Source organism: Phasianus colchicus, chromosome 3, assembly GCF_987193195.1.
Source record: "Phasianus colchicus chromosome 3, bPhaCol1.hap1.1, whole genome shotgun sequence".
Classification (NCBI taxonomy): Eukaryota; Metazoa; Chordata; class Aves; order Galliformes; family Phasianidae; genus Phasianus; species Phasianus colchicus.
This window is the reverse complement of record NC_143438.1, coordinates 4,148,898-4,167,509: the sequence shown is the minus strand read 5'-3', so window position 1 is coordinate 4,167,509 and position 18,612 is coordinate 4,148,898. Positions and strand designations below refer to the sequence as shown.

The 18,612-nt window shown below is 52.8% G+C and overlaps 1 protein-coding gene across 9 annotated transcripts in view; it reads left to right on the top strand.

Annotated features, from left to right (window-relative positions):
- The first annotated feature begins 3,478 nt into the window (after nt 1–3,478).
- Nucleotides 3,479–18,612, top strand: part of NFATC1 (nuclear factor of activated T cells 1) — a 115,735-nt gene continuing 100,601 nt past the window's right edge. For 5 of the 9 annotated variants that reach the window (XR_016464900.1, XR_016464899.1, XM_031609902.2 and 2 more), the window contains exons 1-2: nt 3,480–3,660; nt 11,719–12,817. Coding sequence is in view for 7 of the 9 variants with exons in the window: in XM_031609902.2 (XP_031465762.1) it covers nt 3,525–3,660; nt 11,719–12,817 (1,235 nt within the window). In the remaining 2 variants the exon portion in view is untranslated. Of the gene's footprint in view, nt 3,661–6,920; nt 7,329–11,718; nt 12,818–18,612 lie in introns of those variants that run through there. The other 4 variants (XM_090136845.1, XM_031609889.2, XM_031609864.2 and 1 more) reach the window with 2 other exon arrangements.

The following is an 18,612-nucleotide window of genomic DNA, read 5'->3' as shown; positions in this document are numbered from 1 at the left end:
AACCAACAGGGCCCTCGGTGCCGTAATGAGCCCGGCCACAGGGCAAATTGCAACATTATTCAAGCACACAAAATTCCTCTGCTGGCATTTGTCCTGCTAAGTGCAATGTACTTGAAACGTGGTGAAGTGATTTCCAACAGCCTCCACAGGAGTCTGAGCCTGGGGGATGTCAGGCTGACCCGAATCCCTGCCTCTTCACCAAATGTGTCCTTCTGGGGATGTGGGGCAGCAACTGGCCATCACTGGTGCGTATTTAATGGGTTGTGTGAGAGCCTCATGGTTGCCTTTTCACAATGGTGTGGTATTGGCCAAGAACACCAGCCATTTGCTCACTTATTTTCCAGCAAATTTAGTTATGATTTTCAAAGCAGGGGATTAGAAACGCTTCAACCAGGGATGTGGTTAGGGAGACTTGGGACTTACAAACCTCTGGTTACAACGGATGAAATCCTGAACAGATACTGAAGCTTTTGAAGCTGCCAGGATCCAAAAGATGAGTGCATGGTCAGAGATGGATGATGATACGTTAGCATACCTATCATGAGGACTGCTCCAAAAGTAACGCCTGCTGTTTTATTATGTTGGCCCATGATGTCAGAGGCAGATGTCAGGGAACTTGAACCCTACTACCAGCATTCCCTTCCATCTTGTTGATGTATGACCGATGGCAGCAGAAGGGCAGCCTGATAAAAGGGCATCTGACATGGAAGCATATGAAACAAAGATGCGTCGCTAAATTCCTCCACGCAGAGAAAATGCCATCGATTGATATCCATCAATGCTGTCTGAATATTAGTGGAAACCAAAGAATGGATGTGAGCACACTGAGGTGGTGGGTGCTGCGTTTAAGCAGAGGTGATGATGGCAGTGGGTCACCTCTGCTGGTGCAGATTTTTACAAGCATGGCATGCAGGCTTTTGTTCATGCATAGCTAACAGAGATATCTGTGTTGAAAAAAAAAAAATAGTGTTTTGGAGGTGAGAATTTGCTCTATCAAATATTGTTATTGTGCTCTTGCAGCTGTCGTAAAAAGTCCGTGGATATAAATAGGAGGCATTACTTTCGGAGCGAACTAGCTATAGAAGGGAAGGCAACCGGGGCAAAATGACCGTGTCCCAAACGGTTGGCTTTTTCTATCCATGCGTTGGATTCTAGAATGCTGGGAGCATACTGGAAGAAAATATTCCATATCGGCAAACGCTGGAGGCAGAAGACCCACACCTCCTCGATTTCAGAACACGAAGTTGAGAGCTCCCCTCTTCGAGGGGCCGCTGCGCAGGGAACGGCTCGGCCCGAGCCCTGCGGCAGGTTGGGGGGCTTCAGGGACAGCGTGAGGCGGTCACCAAGGCGAGTTGGCTGGGGAGACACCGCGACGTCCCCGCGGGGAGCCCGGCTGAGCGTGAGCGACCCGCGAGGCACAGAGGACCCGGCACCGGGGAAGCGGCTTTAAAAATGGCCAAGGAGCGTTCGCTACAATAACTCAATGAAACAACAGCCGTCTAAAAATAGGGTTGTTTTCTGTACTAAGCTCCTTTTAACTCCGTTAGTCATCACCAGCTCCTAAAATAAGACCCGTGTAGCAGTCTCTCCTAGTAGCGGCTGTAAACAAACCCCGGGAGGCGGCGGAGCGGGGGACGGGCAGAGGAGCGGAGCGGAGGCGGGCCGGCAGCGGGCGGCCCCGGGGCGGCGGAGCGGGGCGCGGCGGGGCCGGGCCGGGTCGGGGGAGGCAGCGAAACGGCGGGGCCGGGGGCGGCCGGGGAGACCCGCGCTGCGCCGCCGCCGACCGCCTGCGACAGAGCTCCGAGACCTTGGAACGGAGCCACGGTGGTCCGGGCAACGGCATTAAACAGGAGGAAACAGACGGGGGATTCCGTCATTTCAGCGGCGAGCGGGGGGGGGAGCGCGGGCAGGAAAGGAGAGTCCCGGGGAACAGAGCGCGGCTCGCACCCCCCTCGAGCTCCGAGCCGGACCGCGGAGCTCGCCCCGGCCGCCGGGCGCGGTGCCGGGATACCCGCGACCGTCGGGGCTGCGGAGGCGGGCGGCCGGAGGAAGGAGGCGCTGCCGAGCGGCCCCGAGGCAAACGGCGCCCCCTGGCGGCACCCCCATGAGCCGCATCCAGGCGAGGCGCGGCCGGCTGGCTGCGGGCAGGTGGGACGGGGCCGATGTGCGCTGCCCTCCGCGTTTTTTCTCGAAAGGAGAGCGTCCTCCTTTGTGGTTTGGTTTTGCCTTTCCTGACGTGAGCGTGTCGCTCCGTCTGGGGGATGGAAGTTCCTCGTCTGTGGGGAACGTTTTGCGCGATGGTTTAGTGGAGGAGTTCGCCCCAACGATCTGCCGTGGCCTCCAGTTTCCCCGGGAGCGGGCAGGATTTCGTTTATATTGGATTTATTTTCAACCACGTATGGGTGTCATGCACGAGATTTATGATTTTTTTTTTTTCTCATATGCCAGATACGCTCCAAACCACCCCAACTCCCTTCTATCCGCCGTTTAATCCCAACAGGAAAGTGGCCCGGCCCTGCCAGCTGTGGGGCAGAGGGAGGACGGAGCGGGAGCGGCGCGCCCGTCGGGGCAGCCGGGGCATCCCGGAGGCGGGAGGAGGGAGGAGGAGCTGCTGCGGGCTGGAAGCCTCTCCTTCTCCCGCTACGAAGTGATGAGATGCAACTGCGTTGCTGAGATATTTACAGAATAATAATAAATAAAATAATCAGAATAAATCCGAAGCGACTGAAACCGAGTCCACGGGGTCTGTTAGTAATTTAGCAGAATGGGATTTTCCTCTCTCTCGCCTGCCAGTTGATGCTCTTTTCCAAATTTCCACAGCGGGGGAAGCCTGCGATTTTTTACATAATGATTTCAGCATGCAGGGCCGCCTTTCCCCCCCCCCCATCCCCCCCGGCTCCCTCTCCCCCCGGCTCGCTCTCCCCACTGCCGCGACCCCGACGCGCCCGCTCCCCCAGGAGGGCCCCGGGGACCCGCGGGCGGTGGCACCGAGCGGAGGACGGGGGGCCTCCGGGGCCGTCGGTGCCCGCCGGTGCCCGCCTCCCGCTGGCCGCCCGCCGGCGGCGGGGCCGAGGCCCGGCTGACATCACGATCCCGGGGCGGGGAGAGGGGCCGGGAGGGGAAGGGAGGTGGGGGGTGTTTTCCAGCTTTAAAAAGGCGGCGCCGGGCGCGCAGCCCTGCGTCAGAGCGAGACTTCCCCGCTCCGCTCGCCCGCTCGCCCCGTCCCCTCCTGCGGCACCCGGCAGCCGAGCGGCGCCCGCCGGCCCCGCCGCCCCGTCCCGCCGCCGCGGCGCGGGCAGTGCCTCCCAGTCCCCACGCACACCGCCCTCCCCTCCATGCCCCGGCCCCGGGGGGGCGGTGGCGGTGAGCTCCCGTGCCTTCGCGGCTGCGGCTCCCGCGTCGGGGGCGGCGCGGCCCCTGCCCCTGGGGCGTGAAGGCGGGCGGGGGGCGCGGGCGCGGGCGGGCGCCGAGGGGCCGGGGGCGGCCAGGACGAGGCGCCGGGGCTCCGCCGTCCCGCCGGGTGGATGCCAAGCGCTGCCCCGCCGGCCTCCGCCGCGCCGCCGTCGCGGGATCCAGCAGCCAGCGGGAGAGAGAGGCCGCCGGCGGCCCCGCAGCACGGAGCCCGCCTGCTCGGCAGCACCATGAAGGCGGCGGAGGAAGGTAACGCGCGACGGGCGGCGGGCGGGAGGGCGGGCGGACGGCGGTGTCCCCCGGTGTTTCCCCGCGGCGGACCGGAGGTTCGCCGGCGGCCGCTTGCCAATAGGTGTCTCCTTCGCCTCTCGCACGGCGCCGGCTCGGCCGCGCCGCCGCTCCTGCGAGCCTCCCGCGGGACCCGGCTCCGATCCCGGCTCGGGGGACGGCGCAAGGAGCGCTGAGTCCCATCGGGGTGGGGGGGAGGAAAACGACCGGGGAACAGCCCGCAGTCTCGGATCTCATCGCTTTGGTGGAGGGCAGAACGTGCTCCGTAACCGCAGCTCTCTTTCAGGGATCGGTAGGTAGCCGCCCACGAGAGGGGCCCGGGCCAGCGCCGCGCTAGCGCCGAGCCCTCCCCATCGCACCGCGGCACAATCCGGCCCCGCCGACGCGGTTGTCCCGGCCCCGCGGAGAGCCGTTCTCGCTGCCCTGGCTCCGAGCTGCCACTCGCGGTGCCCCGCGGTAACCCCGCTGCAAAGAGCGCTCTGCAAACACGCCGGCAAAGTTTTTAGAGAGAAAGAACGAGGGCGTGGGGTTGGGGAAAGGTTTTGTCGGTCGTTGCTCGTTCGGACTGGACGTCTCGGTGCCAGGGGCAGCGTTCCGCCGGAGCGGGAACCGGCTGCGACCTCCTGTGCCAGTCGGAACATTTTTCTCTCCCCGGAACATCGTTACCCAGCACCGCACTGGCGACGCTTTCGCACGTCGCCTTTTCGAGCCAGAGCGGGGAGGCCGCTGGGGATCCTGCAAACGCTCCCTGCGCATCGCCTCGCGGCCGGGGGATTCGGGCCGCGCCCCGGGCTGCCTGGGGATCTCCGGTCCGCCTCCGATCCGACCCGGTGCCGCCTCCGCTCCTATGGGACTGAAAGCTGGGAAGAAGTTGGGGCTGGGTCGCGTCCAAGCGCGAGGGGTTTATCCCGCAGCTTGGCTGGGGGACAGCACGGCTTCCCCGGATTGGTCCCAGGAAACTGCACAGGCACTCAGGTCCCCTCTTTTTATTTCTTTATTTTTATTTTTTCTTTCTTTTTTCTTCTAGTTTTTTTTTTTTCTTTCGTCTTTTTTAACATGGAAGTTTTCACTGCAGGGGTTCCTTTCGGTTGACGGGACCCTGCCTATGCCGAAGCTACGAGCGTGGCGGAAACTGCAGCCCCACTTTTGAAGAAGGCGGGCACATTTTCAGAAGGAAGTTAATAACACAACGGTGTTGGCTTTTGCCTCCTTCGCCCCCCCCGCCCCCCCAACCCCGCCGCCCGGTACCCCGAAGGCTGCACTCGAGATTTTAGGCAGCAAATGTCCCCCCGTGTGGGAAGTACACACGGAACCAGCTCACGCTATGCACGTAGTGAAGTCTTCTGTCAAAGAGGTTCCCCCTCTTTAGTCCTCGGGCATTTCTGATGCCCGTGTTAAAATGTCAGCAGCCCTCCTCGGTAACTCTCTGCCACGTGGATGTATTTTGTAAGAGACTGAGAGAATGAGGCCAAAAGCTGTGTCCCGATGCAGGAAACACGTCAGGGAACCCCACAGGTCAAGATCGCTGCTTGCAAAATGAAGTGCTTCTTGACAGCCGAGTGATGACAGTCAAAGAAAATGGGCAGTTTTACATCAGTTTGGGAAGGAACTCAAACAGAAGGTGCCAGCGGAATGAGCGGGCACGGCCCCACAGACCCCACTCTTTTCCTAGGACGCTGCGGAGTGCAGAGCCCAGCTGCGTGCCATTTCAAGTCTCCATCGGGCCTGCGGGGTGGGGCAGCTCTGCGCCCGGAGGCGCTGGGGCCGTCCAGGTTCACCACGGGGACGCTTGGGGGCTGCGTTTCAGGCTCGCTCCTTTCTACCCACCTGAATGGCATTAATGTTTGTTTTGTTTTGTTTTGTTTTTTTTAAGCGGCGCCTTAACCCTTCCTTCTGTTCCCACATCCGACACATCGCTTTCATTTTACTTCTCTGTGCACCTTTCATCTTCCCCCGGGGGAAAGGTGCCAATCAAAACATCTCACTGACGGCAACGATATTCACGGAGCCGGCCGTCAGACGGTCCGTACATGGCGTGGCACAACGTGCAGGTACCACATGCGGGCAGGGCGGCACGGGCGGTCCGCGCTGTCGGGCCGAGGCCGTGCGTGGATGACGCGTAACGTCCCGCTCGTCCCGGGCTCCGCATCCCGAAGGAGCGCGGCCCCGCCGAGCCGGCAGCTCCACGCGGAGGAGCTGCGCTGCCGCCGTGGCTTTTGCACACTCGGGTGACTCACCGAGTGCGTGGGGAAGTGGCGCCTGGCGCCTGGGCCCGGCCCGCCCGATGACCTCCCGCTTCTGTCCCAGCCTGTGTGCCTTCCCCCGAGGTCCCTGGGCTGCCCGTCGATGAGCTCCTGCTGCCGTCGAGCCGCCTGAGGCGCGTTTGGGCTGCGGTACGGCCCGGCCCTGCGGGAAGGGGAAAAAGCACGAGAGGATCGGATGGAAAAAAAGTGTGTTTTCCTGGCACTTTGTAGTGGAGATTTCAGCCATGAGCCTGGAAAATGGTATTCCCTCGGTTTATTAAGGGAATACCGTTTCCATAACTGCTTTAAAAACTATTCCTTTCGAAATCTGGCCTTAAATCCTGCGAGCTCCACAGCGGCAGCGAGCCCCGGCTGTTGGGTCGGGGAGGTCGTTTGTACATCGGAGCCTTCAGAACGGGCTCTAACTGGCGTGCATTTCTGACACAAGTGGATGCTGCGTCCTCCTGCCTGGCTGACCTCAGCCCCCGCGAGCAGCAGAGTGCTGCGGGACGGGGCAGCGCCGTGGGGGCCATTTGCGAGGGACCATTTACAGGGTGCCGTTTGCGGGGTGCCATTTGTGGGGGGCCATTTGCGAGGTCCCCGCGGGTCCCCTTCGGCCCGGAGATGCGGCACGCGTGGGGAGCTGCTACGCCGCACTTTTTATCGCAGTTGGCACTAGTGGGTGCTGCAAGAAGTAAGATTAAAAAAATAATAATAATCAGCCAAGCTTGGAGTCTCCCAGTTCGCAGACGAGGAGCGGTGGGACCCTCGGAGGAAGGACCCGGGCTTCGCGCAGCGCAGCGTATCCCGCCGCTCCTCCTCCGGAGCAGCTGCTCCGCGGCTCCCCGCGGCTTGGCACCTGCGGCGATGCCTGTTTTTTTGGGCGGCCACAGGTGAAAGCTGCCCGCCTCCCCGCTGCCCTCGGTACCGGCTCAGGGAGGGCCCGGGTGGGTTCCCACGGCGTGCGGACCACGCCGGGAGCGCACGACGCCGGAGGGGGGGAGTAAACGGGGGGTGGTTTGCATCGACCCGGAAACATCAACAAAGCGAGGGAGGCGGATCAGAGGCGGCGGCGGCGGCGATAGCGAGATCCGAGGCCGCCCGTCGGGCAGGGCTCACATTACCTCTGCCGCAGCTCGGGCCGCCGTGCCGGCCGCCCAGCCCAGCGCCGCGGAACGAGAGCCCAGCCTCGGCAGCAGGTGTTCCCGTGCGACGGGGCGGGCCCGACGGGGGCGAGCCGGGGGCTGTGCCGCCGCCAGCAGGGTGCCGGAACGGGGCGGGTGTCGTCGCGGGCTGCGGAAGGCATGACCGGCGTGGAGGCCGAGCAGGAGTTTGATTTTGATTTTCTCTTCGAGTTCAAGCACAGCGATGAGGGAGGAGGCGGAGGTGGGTCACGGCGAGGGGCGGCGGGGGCAGCGTCGCCGAAGGGAGGGATGCTGCGGCCAGCCGGTCCCGGCGGAGACGGGGCGGGGCGGCTCTTCCGAGGGGGTCCTTCCCGAGCGGAGTCGGCGTGCGCCGGCCGGGGGGGGGAGTGGGAAGCGGCGGGGCCGGTCCTTGTGCCCCGCGCCGCCGGGAAGAAAGCGAGCCGAACTGAAGCGTGCCCGCGGCCGTCCGACGCTTTCTCTTTCGGTGCCCTTGTGACTCGGATGGGAGCCGCGCGGGAGGTGACTGGAGAGGAATTTTTTAAACTCCGGGATTGTTCGCAGCTCTTCAAACACCGGGAGTTTTTCTGAGGTTGCGACCGAGCTGTACTCGCAGGCTGCCGGGGTGCCGGGGTTTGCGGATGCGGGGCGGCAGATGGGAGCGCGGGGCTCGATCAGAGCCTCCCCGCCGTGAGCTGGAGCGGGTTGGGCTCGGGGTTGCCTGAAGGTCATCTGTAAACCAAAATAACGGTCCTGGATTTGTCGCGGGTCGCCGCTGCCAAGCCTCTGCGCGGCTGCTGTTCTGTGACTTTCAGCAGTACTTGAAGTAGAAACGAGGTGAGTGAGCCCAGGACGGACGCACGCAGAAAGCTGTCGTCGTTTCCTGGTCCGTGACTGGCTGTCACAATTTCAGTGCTAGTTGGTCACCCTAAAAAGCTCGTGTGTAAGAGGACGATTTGATGCTGTCTCAGTTTCTCAGTTCACCAGAACTGTTGTCTTTAAATCGAGGCAGGTTCTCACATCCTTGCCCGTGTATTGCAGCCTGCTAGGACACAGCTGTGCACAGTGCTCTCCTGTCACTCCGCACTCCAGCAAGCCTTCAGATTCCAAACGGTTGTAAGGAGCTTCTCAGTTTTAGAAAATGAGGTTTTAAAAGTGTCACACCAAGCATTACAGATGTAATTTCCTATGAATTACGCACCTAGAAGGAGCAGGAGTCTGCACAGATGAAGTGTCAAAGTCCTGGTGAGAAGAGGCAGTGCTGAAAGCATGAATTTCAGCACAGAACGAGATGGGACTCAATGTATTGCAGTGTAACACAGCCCTCTGCTTCTCTGAAGCCCCTTTGAGCTGAGGGTGTTAAGCACTCCTATTTAAAGAGTATAAATAAAAACTGTGATGGTGCCCAGTGATTCGTAGGTTCAGCCTGTTAATTATAGAAAGGAATAAAGCCTATGCTCTGTAGAATTGACTAAAGAAAAATCTGATTTTTTTTTTTTTTTACGTTGTCACAAAGTGAAATGTAACACGTGAAGATGTGCTTACAAATGGAGGAATCCAGTTTCTTGTCCTAGTTAAACCTAGTGCAAGTATGGGTGTGGTGGCAACAAAATTACTTGCACTAGCCGGCCTGATGCTGATGTTTGGCTTGGGATGTTAGGGCCAACTATTGAAAATGTCTTTGTAGGAAGTAGCTGAAGTAATGCCCATGAGCAGCAGTGTGAAGGTAAGCCCAGGCCTGTGCATGCCCTGGGCAGGGGGAGGCCCAATGAGTCAGGGTTACAGTGACAGCAGAGGCCATCCGTGCTAAAACTTTACCTTCTTTTCATCTCTCTCGGTGCTGCCAAAACACCTTGCTGGTGATGGGCTGCTGCTTTCTGTGCCGCAGCTTTGTGCCTATGTGGCCACTTCCCACTTGAGACGGGCATTTTATTTCCATGCGTCTTGTTCACTTTTGTGAGAAGGTTTTTCTTGGTGAGAAAGCAGTGTTAGGACTGCTGACTGTGTGTGCTCCATGTGCTTTGTAAAAACATAAACTGAGGACTGGAACACGCTTTTTCAGAAATTGTGGCTGGTGGTTTTTAGCTAACAAACCAAGGACTTGGTCTCGTTCCTAGATCTTGCTTTTGGGCTTTTATATTTGTTGGGCATACTTTCTACACACTGCCTGTTTGGCCTGGGCTGCAGATCTTCAGAAAACTTCGGTGTCTGATTTTTACTTTAGCTATGCATTAGATTTTCTAATATGCCATACTTATCATTCAGGTAATAGTGATCACTGTTTATTTATTTATTAATTGCAATAAGTAAGACGCTGATGCTGCAGGCAGCAGATAAATGAAGCCCACCTGGTGGGTACAGATCATCTGTGCTTTCTGTGTCTGACTGCGTGCTGGGGACCAGTTGTGCAATAGGGCAATGCAGGGATGTTTCTAGGAGGAGCCAGGCGGCATCCCAGTAGCTGGTGAGGTGCCTTCCTCTGAAGCCAGAGAAAGCAGAAAGGGGCTGAAACTGCCTTGGGGGCACTGCTTAGACCCCATCTCTGAGCTCCTTTCTGGAACAGCAAGGGTTGGACTGCTTCAGGTTTTTTTTCTCATTAAGAATGACAAGGAGGTGGTGGTGTTTGTGGTGGCTGTGAGCGGGGCTGCCGTGCAGTAAGGCAGCAAGAAAAGGAGACTCATTTTGGAAAGAGGTCTCCAGTCCCCTAGGTGGACTTCTTTCTGACCTGACCACTGCAGTCAGAAGAACCTTGTCAAAGGAGCACCTCTTTTTCCATAGTTCCGTAGTTTAAATAACATGTGAAGCTCTGTCATGGTTTGAACATTCCAGCTTTATTTGTGGCACATTCTGGTTCCTCACTAAGTGACTGCTTTCTGATTGCAGAGTAGAAAGTGTGTTGAAAATACGTTGTTTCTCATTGTTTGTAAATATTACCTGACCTGGTGTAAATCAGCTGGAACATCACAGAGCAGCTGTGAAACTGCTAAAGCACATTAATTTTTTGTAAGTGCTGTTTGTCTTGGATTCGTTGCCAGTGGGAAATGCGATCACAGGATAGCTGGAGGATGACACCAGAGAGGGCTGAGCTGATAAACAAAGAAAGAGAATAGCTGGCTGTGCTGGCTGGCATAACCATCTTGGAGGCTCGTTTGCATCCGCAGCGCTCCTGGGAGCATTTCGTGTTGGGAATAACAGCTGTGGTAACTAGCAGAGCTTTGCCCTCTGCACAGGGAAGGTGGGCAGTGGTCTCCACCAGGAGCTTGCCTCCCACAAGGGACAAGGCCTGGTTCCTCATGGAGGCTGGCTCTGGCTGGGGGACACAGAGTTTCTCTGTGTCATGTGGGGTAATGCCACTGCCAGGATGAACCCAGGGAAAGGCTGCTTGGAGCTGCAGCTGGGATTATTTCCAGGCTGCTACCTCCAGATCTACAGAACAGCATTACCAAATCCAGCAGCCCTCATCCTTGACAGAAATGGTTTGCCATCTTTTTCTGGCACAGGAAGAGATACCAGCCTGAGGGGCTCTGGCTCGAGTGTAGAGGTGACTGAGCTTCCCTGAGCCAGAAAGAAAGCACAGGGGCTGAGTCCTGATCGTACATCAGTCACAGTACTGAGAGCTGCCCACCTGCCCAGCCACAGCCCACTGGTGTCTCTGGGAGGCGGAGAGTGACCTGTATGAGGCCTCAGAGCAGGGGAGAGGAGCTGCACATGCTGATGGTGGGCCTGCTAGCAGGCCGATGGGGGCCTGAAGCGAGGACGATCCCTAAGGACCAACTTTGAGGGGCCGGTTCTGCACAGCACAGCAGATATGGAGGCATGCTGGTCCCCTGTGCTGGATCGGCACAAGTCTGTGATGTGATCTCACTTTTCAGGTTTTCCACAGTGATCACGCTATCGCTTTAACGCGCTCTGAGCTGTTACACAGTTAGACGGTTGGCCCAGAGCGTGCTCCTGGCAGCATTTACGTGTGGCATCTGCAAGAACCAGCAATTTCAGTGGAATTTCATCTGTCGCAGAGTAGCAAGACCTCCGTGTTTATCTTTCACCTGGTCTCTGTCAGTTGGGCGGGAGGATAAGTGGTCCCAGAAACCAGAGCAGGTCAATAGATCCGTCTTGTTCCAAAAACCTAGTTAACTGGAACCGCTTGGAAACTCACTGTAATGGAAATTTCAGTTGTGTATAATTTTTTTAGTAGAATGCATTTCATCACGGACTTCGTTATAGCCCGCCTCTACTTTTGTTTCCTTTTTTTTTTTTCTGTACTTTTTGTGTTTTCCAGCTTTTAAGGCAGGGAATAAAGCTCGCTTATGTAAAAGCACGTCTCTTGGGCAGCACTGCAGTCCCTGAACGCTGACGCACCCTTTTTTGCTCTGAAGGTTTACATAAGTGTCTTTGAGACAACCTCGGTCCATGTAAATTCTACTCCCAAGACGGCTTGTCTTGTGCTGCTCAATTAGTAGGATATTCAAAGATGCAGTCATCAATTTATCCCTTAATGCTGTTGGGTTGTCAAGCAGTGCTGTGCTTTTGTGTGTTTTGTCATGTTCCTCCATTCCAGCTTGGTATGTTATTAAGTGAGTATTTATGTACAGCGCTTCATATCATTCTTTTTTGTTTGTTTGTTTGTTTTCCAGAACACTATAATTATACATCTTCAAACGTAAATGCTGGCTTGCCTCTAAATGTGGCACATTCCTCATTGTCAACTCCATGTCATGGCCTTCAGACATCAAATCCCATCATTTCAGTTGTCCCATCAACAAACCATCCTTCCGGATACGGAGGACACATTGACAGCGGGGCCTCTGACTATTACCTGCCTCCAAACATCAGACCTAATGGAGCTCCAGCTCTGGAGAGCCCCAGAATTGAAATCACTTCTTACATGGGACTGCATCATAACAACAACCAGTTTTTCCATGATGAGGTTGAGGAGGCCATCCCAAATGCCAAGCGATCACCTTCCACTGCCACTTTGAACTTACCAAACCTTGAGGCATACAGAGACCCGTCCTGCCTGAGCCCAGCTAGTAGCTTGTCTTCCAGAAGCTGCAACTCTGAAGCGTCTTCCTACGAGTCCAACTACTCGTATCCATACACTTCACCCCAGACCTCTCCATGGCAGTCCCCGTGTGTCTCTCCAAAGACCACTGACACAGAGGAGGGGTACCAGCGTGGCATGGTGGCCTGCACTTTGCTCAATTCTCCAAGGCACTCGCCATCGACATCTCCCAGGACGAGCATCACAGAGGAGAACTGGCTGGGGGCTCGCAGCTCCAGGCCTCCATCTCCCTGCAACAAGAGAAAGTACAGCCTCAATGGCCGGCAGACCTCCTACTCACCACATCACTCCCCTACGCCTTCACCACAAAACTCACCGCGTGTGAGTGTCACAGATGAGACGTGGCTAGGAAACACCAACCAGTATACCAGCTCTGCCATTGTGGCTGCCATAAATGCTCTCACCACCGACAGCACGATAGATATGAATGATGGGATTCCCATCAAGTCAAGGAAGACTGCCATCGACCACACCCCGTCCATGACTCTGAAAACCGAACCAGCTGGCGAGGATCATGGGACCATATCGCCAACTGCCGACTTGTCACCAGAAGACTTCTCTAGCTTTCAACATATCAGGAAAGGAAACTTCTGCGAGCAGTACTTATCAGTGCCACAGCATCCTTACCAGTGGGCCAAACCAAAGTCTCTGTCTCCTACATCCTACATGAGGTAAGCAACCCCCAGCTTGGAGGACAATCCTGCTAATACCTTTATTGTATCCTTTTCTTTCCTCCTTCCCCTTCCTGTATCTGCTTCCTGCCAAATCTTCCAACTGACTCATTCCATTTAGATGTTTATCGTGATGCTGCCTCTGTTGTTGGTGTGGCACGACCATGAGTAAATCCTTGAAAGATTACAAGGCCTTTCCAGGAGTTGATTGTATGTTGATTGTGAATGGGAACAGGCCCCAGTCCAGCCAGTGAGGAAATAGGATATTCAGGGGTATTCAGAATTTGGTCAGGCAGTAGGTCAATTTGGTGCCATCAAACTGAGGTTTTACTTCGTCGTGTCCAAATACATTTTTGTTGCAGGAATAAGAGATGTTCCCATTATTTTGTTTGTTATAGACTGTGGATATAAACAGAATAGGAATGTGGTTCTTCTACACATTGTTTCAGCATTTACTTCATCTGAAACTTTATCTGAAAGCTTCTTGCCAATCTGTGTTGGACACTGGTTTTCTTTTTTCTTCCCTTCCATTTCTTGTTTAAAGAAAACTTTGTCTGTAAGCTTATAATTCTTGTCATATTTGTTCATCGTAAGAGGACTCTGCACTAAAGAAGCGGATGCACAGCTGCAGTGTCCTCGGCTCTTAGCATTGCCAAACTCATTTTTCTCCATCCAGCACCCGCCTGATGTCTTCTGTGTCCAAAAACTGAAGTTGAACAGTTTGTGGCACTTCACGTTACACCATACTGCAGCCTGGAAGGCCAATCGTATCCTGGTCTGAATCAGAAGAGAGGTGGCCAGTAGGACAAGGGAGGTGATTATCTGCACTTGGGAGGCCTCACCTGGAGTACTGCATCCAAGTCTGAGGCCCTCAAAGCAGGAAAGATGCTGAGCTTTTTTTTTTTTTTTTTTTTGGAGAGGGTCCAGAAGAGGGCCACAAAGATGATCAGAGGGCTGGAGCACCTCTTCTATGAAGACAGGCTGAGGGAGCTCAGCTTGTTCAGTCTGGAGAAGAGAAGGCTACAGGGAAACCTCATTACAGCCTTCCAGTATTGAAAGGAAGATTACAGACAGGGGAAAAATCAACTTTTTACATGGGTAGGTAGTAATAGGATGAAGAGGAATGGTTTTAAACTAAAGGAGGGGAGGTTTAGATTAGATGTCAGGGGGAAGTTTTTCACAGAGAGGATGGTGAGGTGCTGGAACAGGCTGTCCAGAGAGGTTGTGTATGTCCCGTCCCTGGAGGTGTTCAAGGGCAGGCTGGATGGGACCCTGGGCAGCCTGATTCAGTACTTGATCTAGTGGTTGGCAAGCCTGTCTGCAGCAGGGGAGTTGGGACTAGATCCTTGAGGTGCCTTCCAACCCAAGCCATTCTAAGGTTCATTCGATGATTCTGTGTAACACTGTCCTTCCCCTTCCTCATCACTCCTCATCTTCCCTTCTCAGCACTGTCTGAGGTCCTTGCAGTGCCCTGGCCCAGCTCAGAACTGGGAAATGTGGCCATCCCACTGTGTCTGCTGGAGCCACCTGGAAGTGAGCACTCAGTTCTGGGGTGGGTACTTTTCAGTCCCAGCAAATCCGTCAGAGCCTTCTACGTATTTAAGAAGAGCCATTTGTGTTCTCCTTCCAAAGGTGTAAAAGGATTTGAGTTCGTCAGAATGACAGGACACTGGCTTTTGTGTCTGGCTGTTTTTTGCCAAAGACTTCAAGGGCAACAATGCGAGAGTTTGACCAAACACGCTTTTTATCTTTCTGTTGCAGAGAGCCGCCCTTACGCGCTTTGTTGTAGTCAGTCAGAAGGCACCCAGCATTCCTGTGTGCTAACACAAACAAGAAAGGTGAAGTGTACAAAACGGAGCCCCACTACGTTGTGTATTTAACATTTTTTCCACTGTTTTGGTCTCGTATAAAATATGTTTCCTGGTTCGCAATATGTTTCCATGTGATCTCATTAACTCGTGCTCTAGGGCAGTTGGAAGTTACTGTCGAAATGTGATTTTAAGTAATTTTACCAATCAGATACACTGACCATGCTTCCTTCCACCAAAAATACCTCTAATTTTTATGTATATGAAAGTGCTGGGCAACTGAGCACAGACGTCAACAGGATCACAGCCGACGCAACAGAAACTATGTTATTTTAAATCTTTCCAAAAAAATTGGTTAAGAATTTGTCACAACAGATCTGGATTTTTTTTCCTGTTATTTTACACATCTGTTCTATTTCAACTGCTGGGACTTTAGGGGTAGGTTCCAACAAACAACTCAGGCTCCAAAATCTACCCGATTGTAATGATTTTGAGATAACCATATTTGATTAGCTCCTCGGTCTCTTCCTGAGTACACATAACATTTTCATCAAAAGCAAGCGTGCCTTGGAAAATCACTGATGCCTTTCCCTCCTTCTCTTCCTCTCCCCTGTATTTGAGAGCAGGGGGAATAGGCTCCAGCAGCACCAGCCAAGCACGTGGATGTCTCTTTACCCATGTTTTTATGTCAGGCATTAATCTAAAAAAGAAAGAGGTTTTTTTTAATACTGTGTCTGAAACTGATGCATTTTTTTATTTCTCACAATTAAGACTCAATCAATTTTTGTTTTTCCAAGTACTAGAACAACAGGGAATAATAAGAGTAGAGAGTAATGCCTGGCTCAGTGGAAATACAATCTTTTTATGCTCCGTCTTTCTACTGATTTCTGAAGATTCTGTGCAATCCATCAACTTAGAAGCTCATTCCATATTGCCAGCTTTGGGCTCTTCAGATCAGGCTTTGGCTGCCAGGCCTCCACCAAGGGCTACCAGCATGCAGCCGGATCGCCGCATGGCAGTTGGCATGCAGGTGCTGAGTCTGGTGAGGGAGAATGGGAGGGCAGATCCAAGGGCTGGCATGGAGGTAGCACTGGGCTTTATCTCCATTCGTGATCTGCAACTCGTTGCCTTGGGTCCAAGGCTTTGGATGTAGAAAACATTGATAGACCAGGCAGGGATTTACATGGGAAGCTTCAGAGCCAATCATGAGGTGGCAATGGCAATCATACCTCTTCCAGACCTCTGTGTACCAGGAGGAGCATTCTCTCATCTGCCGTTTGTTGTACGGGCAGGCAATACTTTTTACTTCCTTAAACCATCCCTGAAACAATTGCTTTCTTTTCTCTGATGCTGTTATATCAGTTCTTCTTATTCTGTGATTGAGAACCTCTCACAGGCAAAAATGCCAAAAGCAACGTGGAATTACAGAGCTTGACTTCCCTTTGGATATGAGAACAGAACCAACAACACAGTATTTGGGACTCTTTCCAAAATTAAGATTCTGCTTTTTATTTCTTACCCACCCATTTGCATATCCCAAATCACTATTTACTTCAGCAGAAAGGATTGGCACTCATGAAAATGCCGGATTTTTGAGTATCTTACATCTTTTTACATCTCCCTCTTTAGCTACTCTCATTAACTAACACAACTTCTTATTCACTGAAAAGTAACAGCTTCTCTGTATGCTTTAATCAGTTTAACAAGAAGCGTGTTGGCATGTAACGCTTTCATTTTCTTCAGAAGTAGTGTAGTGGGGAAAGGGGAGGAGAGAAACGGTTGGGTTTGTTGGTCAGATGTATGGCATGTATGAGGTCTACCACCAAAAGGAGCTTCCAGGAATAGACAGGCAGTTCCAGGTGGCTTATAAAAGCTCCCTACTGTATGTTTTTGTGCTTTTTTTTTTTTTTTTTTAACAGCTGAAATCCACAAATTTTTCACTGCAGTCTTTTTTTTTTTCTTTTTCAGCCTGAAAAATAATATATAGAAGTTCTTGAATCCACACAGAGAGAGACATGTAGTTTTACATACGGAGTCTGTGATTTGCATCTAGAGAATGTGTGGCTGGGGATCTGTCTACCAGTTTCAAAAGCACATTTTGCTTTTATCTGTGTCACTGGATTTGTTCATTATTTGTTTGGGTTTTTTTATTCCACTTTTGTGACTGTGACAGTATCAAACTCAGGCATTCCAAATGATTCACTGAGGTCCCAAATTGTATGATTTGCTTATAAAAATAGGGGTTTAATGTGCTGTTTTGTTGGTTGTTTTTTTTTTTTTTTTTTCCTCAGTATTCTTCTGATTTCTGGACCTTGGATATTCTTGTTTTTGCTTAAATAGAGATTTTGGTCTAGCTGATAAGAGAAAGGATAACTTTACTTGGGAGAATTTGAATTTCCCACAAAATTGGTGTTTCTGAAGATGGAGAAGGACCATCACAAGCGCGGCAACACCAGATTTGCTGAACTGTGCATTTATGGCAAGCTTTTGTGCTTATTGCAAGCCAGAGGAAATTCTTCAGACAAAGCAAATGCTGAGCTGTCATGGCATGGCCCAGTAAGACAGAGACTTTTGGCCAAGTGCTGGTAGCCAGTTCCCAGGACTAGCTGGTGTTAACTGGGGGGCAAAGGGAGGGGACGGGGAAGAACCTATCCAGGCTTTACCTCTTCCCTGCTCTATTCATGTTGCATAGAGGCATCTTCAAGCTCCAATAAGTTGAGTCTGCCACCATGTGGCACCAGCTTTTAGTTGTGAAGGTCTGCTTGGAAACTTGTCTCAGTAAACCATTTTGTTTGTTTGATTTAAATCCTCCCAGCACTTTCTTCTGACCGTTTCTCAGTTCATTTAGACACCCCTGTGAGCTCCTTACTAATGGTCTGCCCTCACGAGCTCATTTCAGTGCCATGTGATACTAAATTCAGAACAAGCAGGGATACAACATGAGCCACTTGCTTCTGCCATTCCTGCGGCAGTAGCTACTTGTTCTGTCTCTAAACCTAAGTCAACAAATGAAGCATTTCCTATGCATATCTGTCTCTGGATGTTATCTTTCAGGATGGTTGTGTTGTGTATTATCTGTCGGTGAGCATGATGATGACTTGTGCTCTTGGAGCTCAGTGTGAGAAATGCCAAAGCTCTGCACAGACTCCGCAGTAGAGCAAATTGCTCTGCATGCCGGTAAGGCACAGCCAAGTCTGGGGTGGGATGCAGCATTTGTTTTAACAGCTCACAGCCAGGTTGCTCAATTGTCAGACAGGAAATTAAAAAAAAAAGTCCTCTCAGAGGTGAAATATAAAGCAAGTATATTTCTCAGACCACAAGTCAGCGGGACCTGCAGTGTTTTCTTACGCTTCTGAAAAGCATGCAAGGATTTTTAACAGCCATCCATTTTAACATGAGACATGTAATAAGCAATAAATCATAACCATATTTGCATTTGGTGTACAGTTGAAGCAAGGACAAACTTAGCAGCGTGTTAGAAGGTTCAGCAGCCCTGTGGTTTCTCTGGTTTATGCCTTTGTTTCTAAAGGAGTTCGGTGGAAGGCATCACGTCTCAGCCGCACTTGGCTACGTCACTTGCTTTACTTGAGCTGTTGAAAAGCACTTTTCACTTTGCTCCTTGGGGCAGCAGCTTCTGCTGCTGTCATACCACTGTCTTCAGTAGATGACTTCGTGCTGTGACACCTGGTGAAGGAGCAGGATTCATCTCTTTTCAAGACCAACGGCTGTTCCAAAGCCATTTGCAGAACTGCATAGCCAAGAGCAAAAATACTTGCGAGTGTTTTGCAAGTGACCTTGCACATTTAGTAGCTTGTGCAGTGAAAGTGTAGTGTCAATTTAATTCCCAAATGCACAACCATCAAAATAGGGCTTAAACACCTTTGCAAAGTTTAATAGAAGTTTTTGGATTTGTTTCCTCTCTGCCTATATTCCAGTGTGCTGCCTAATATCTTTTCTTTTTCTACCCTGTAACTTGATAAATCTTTC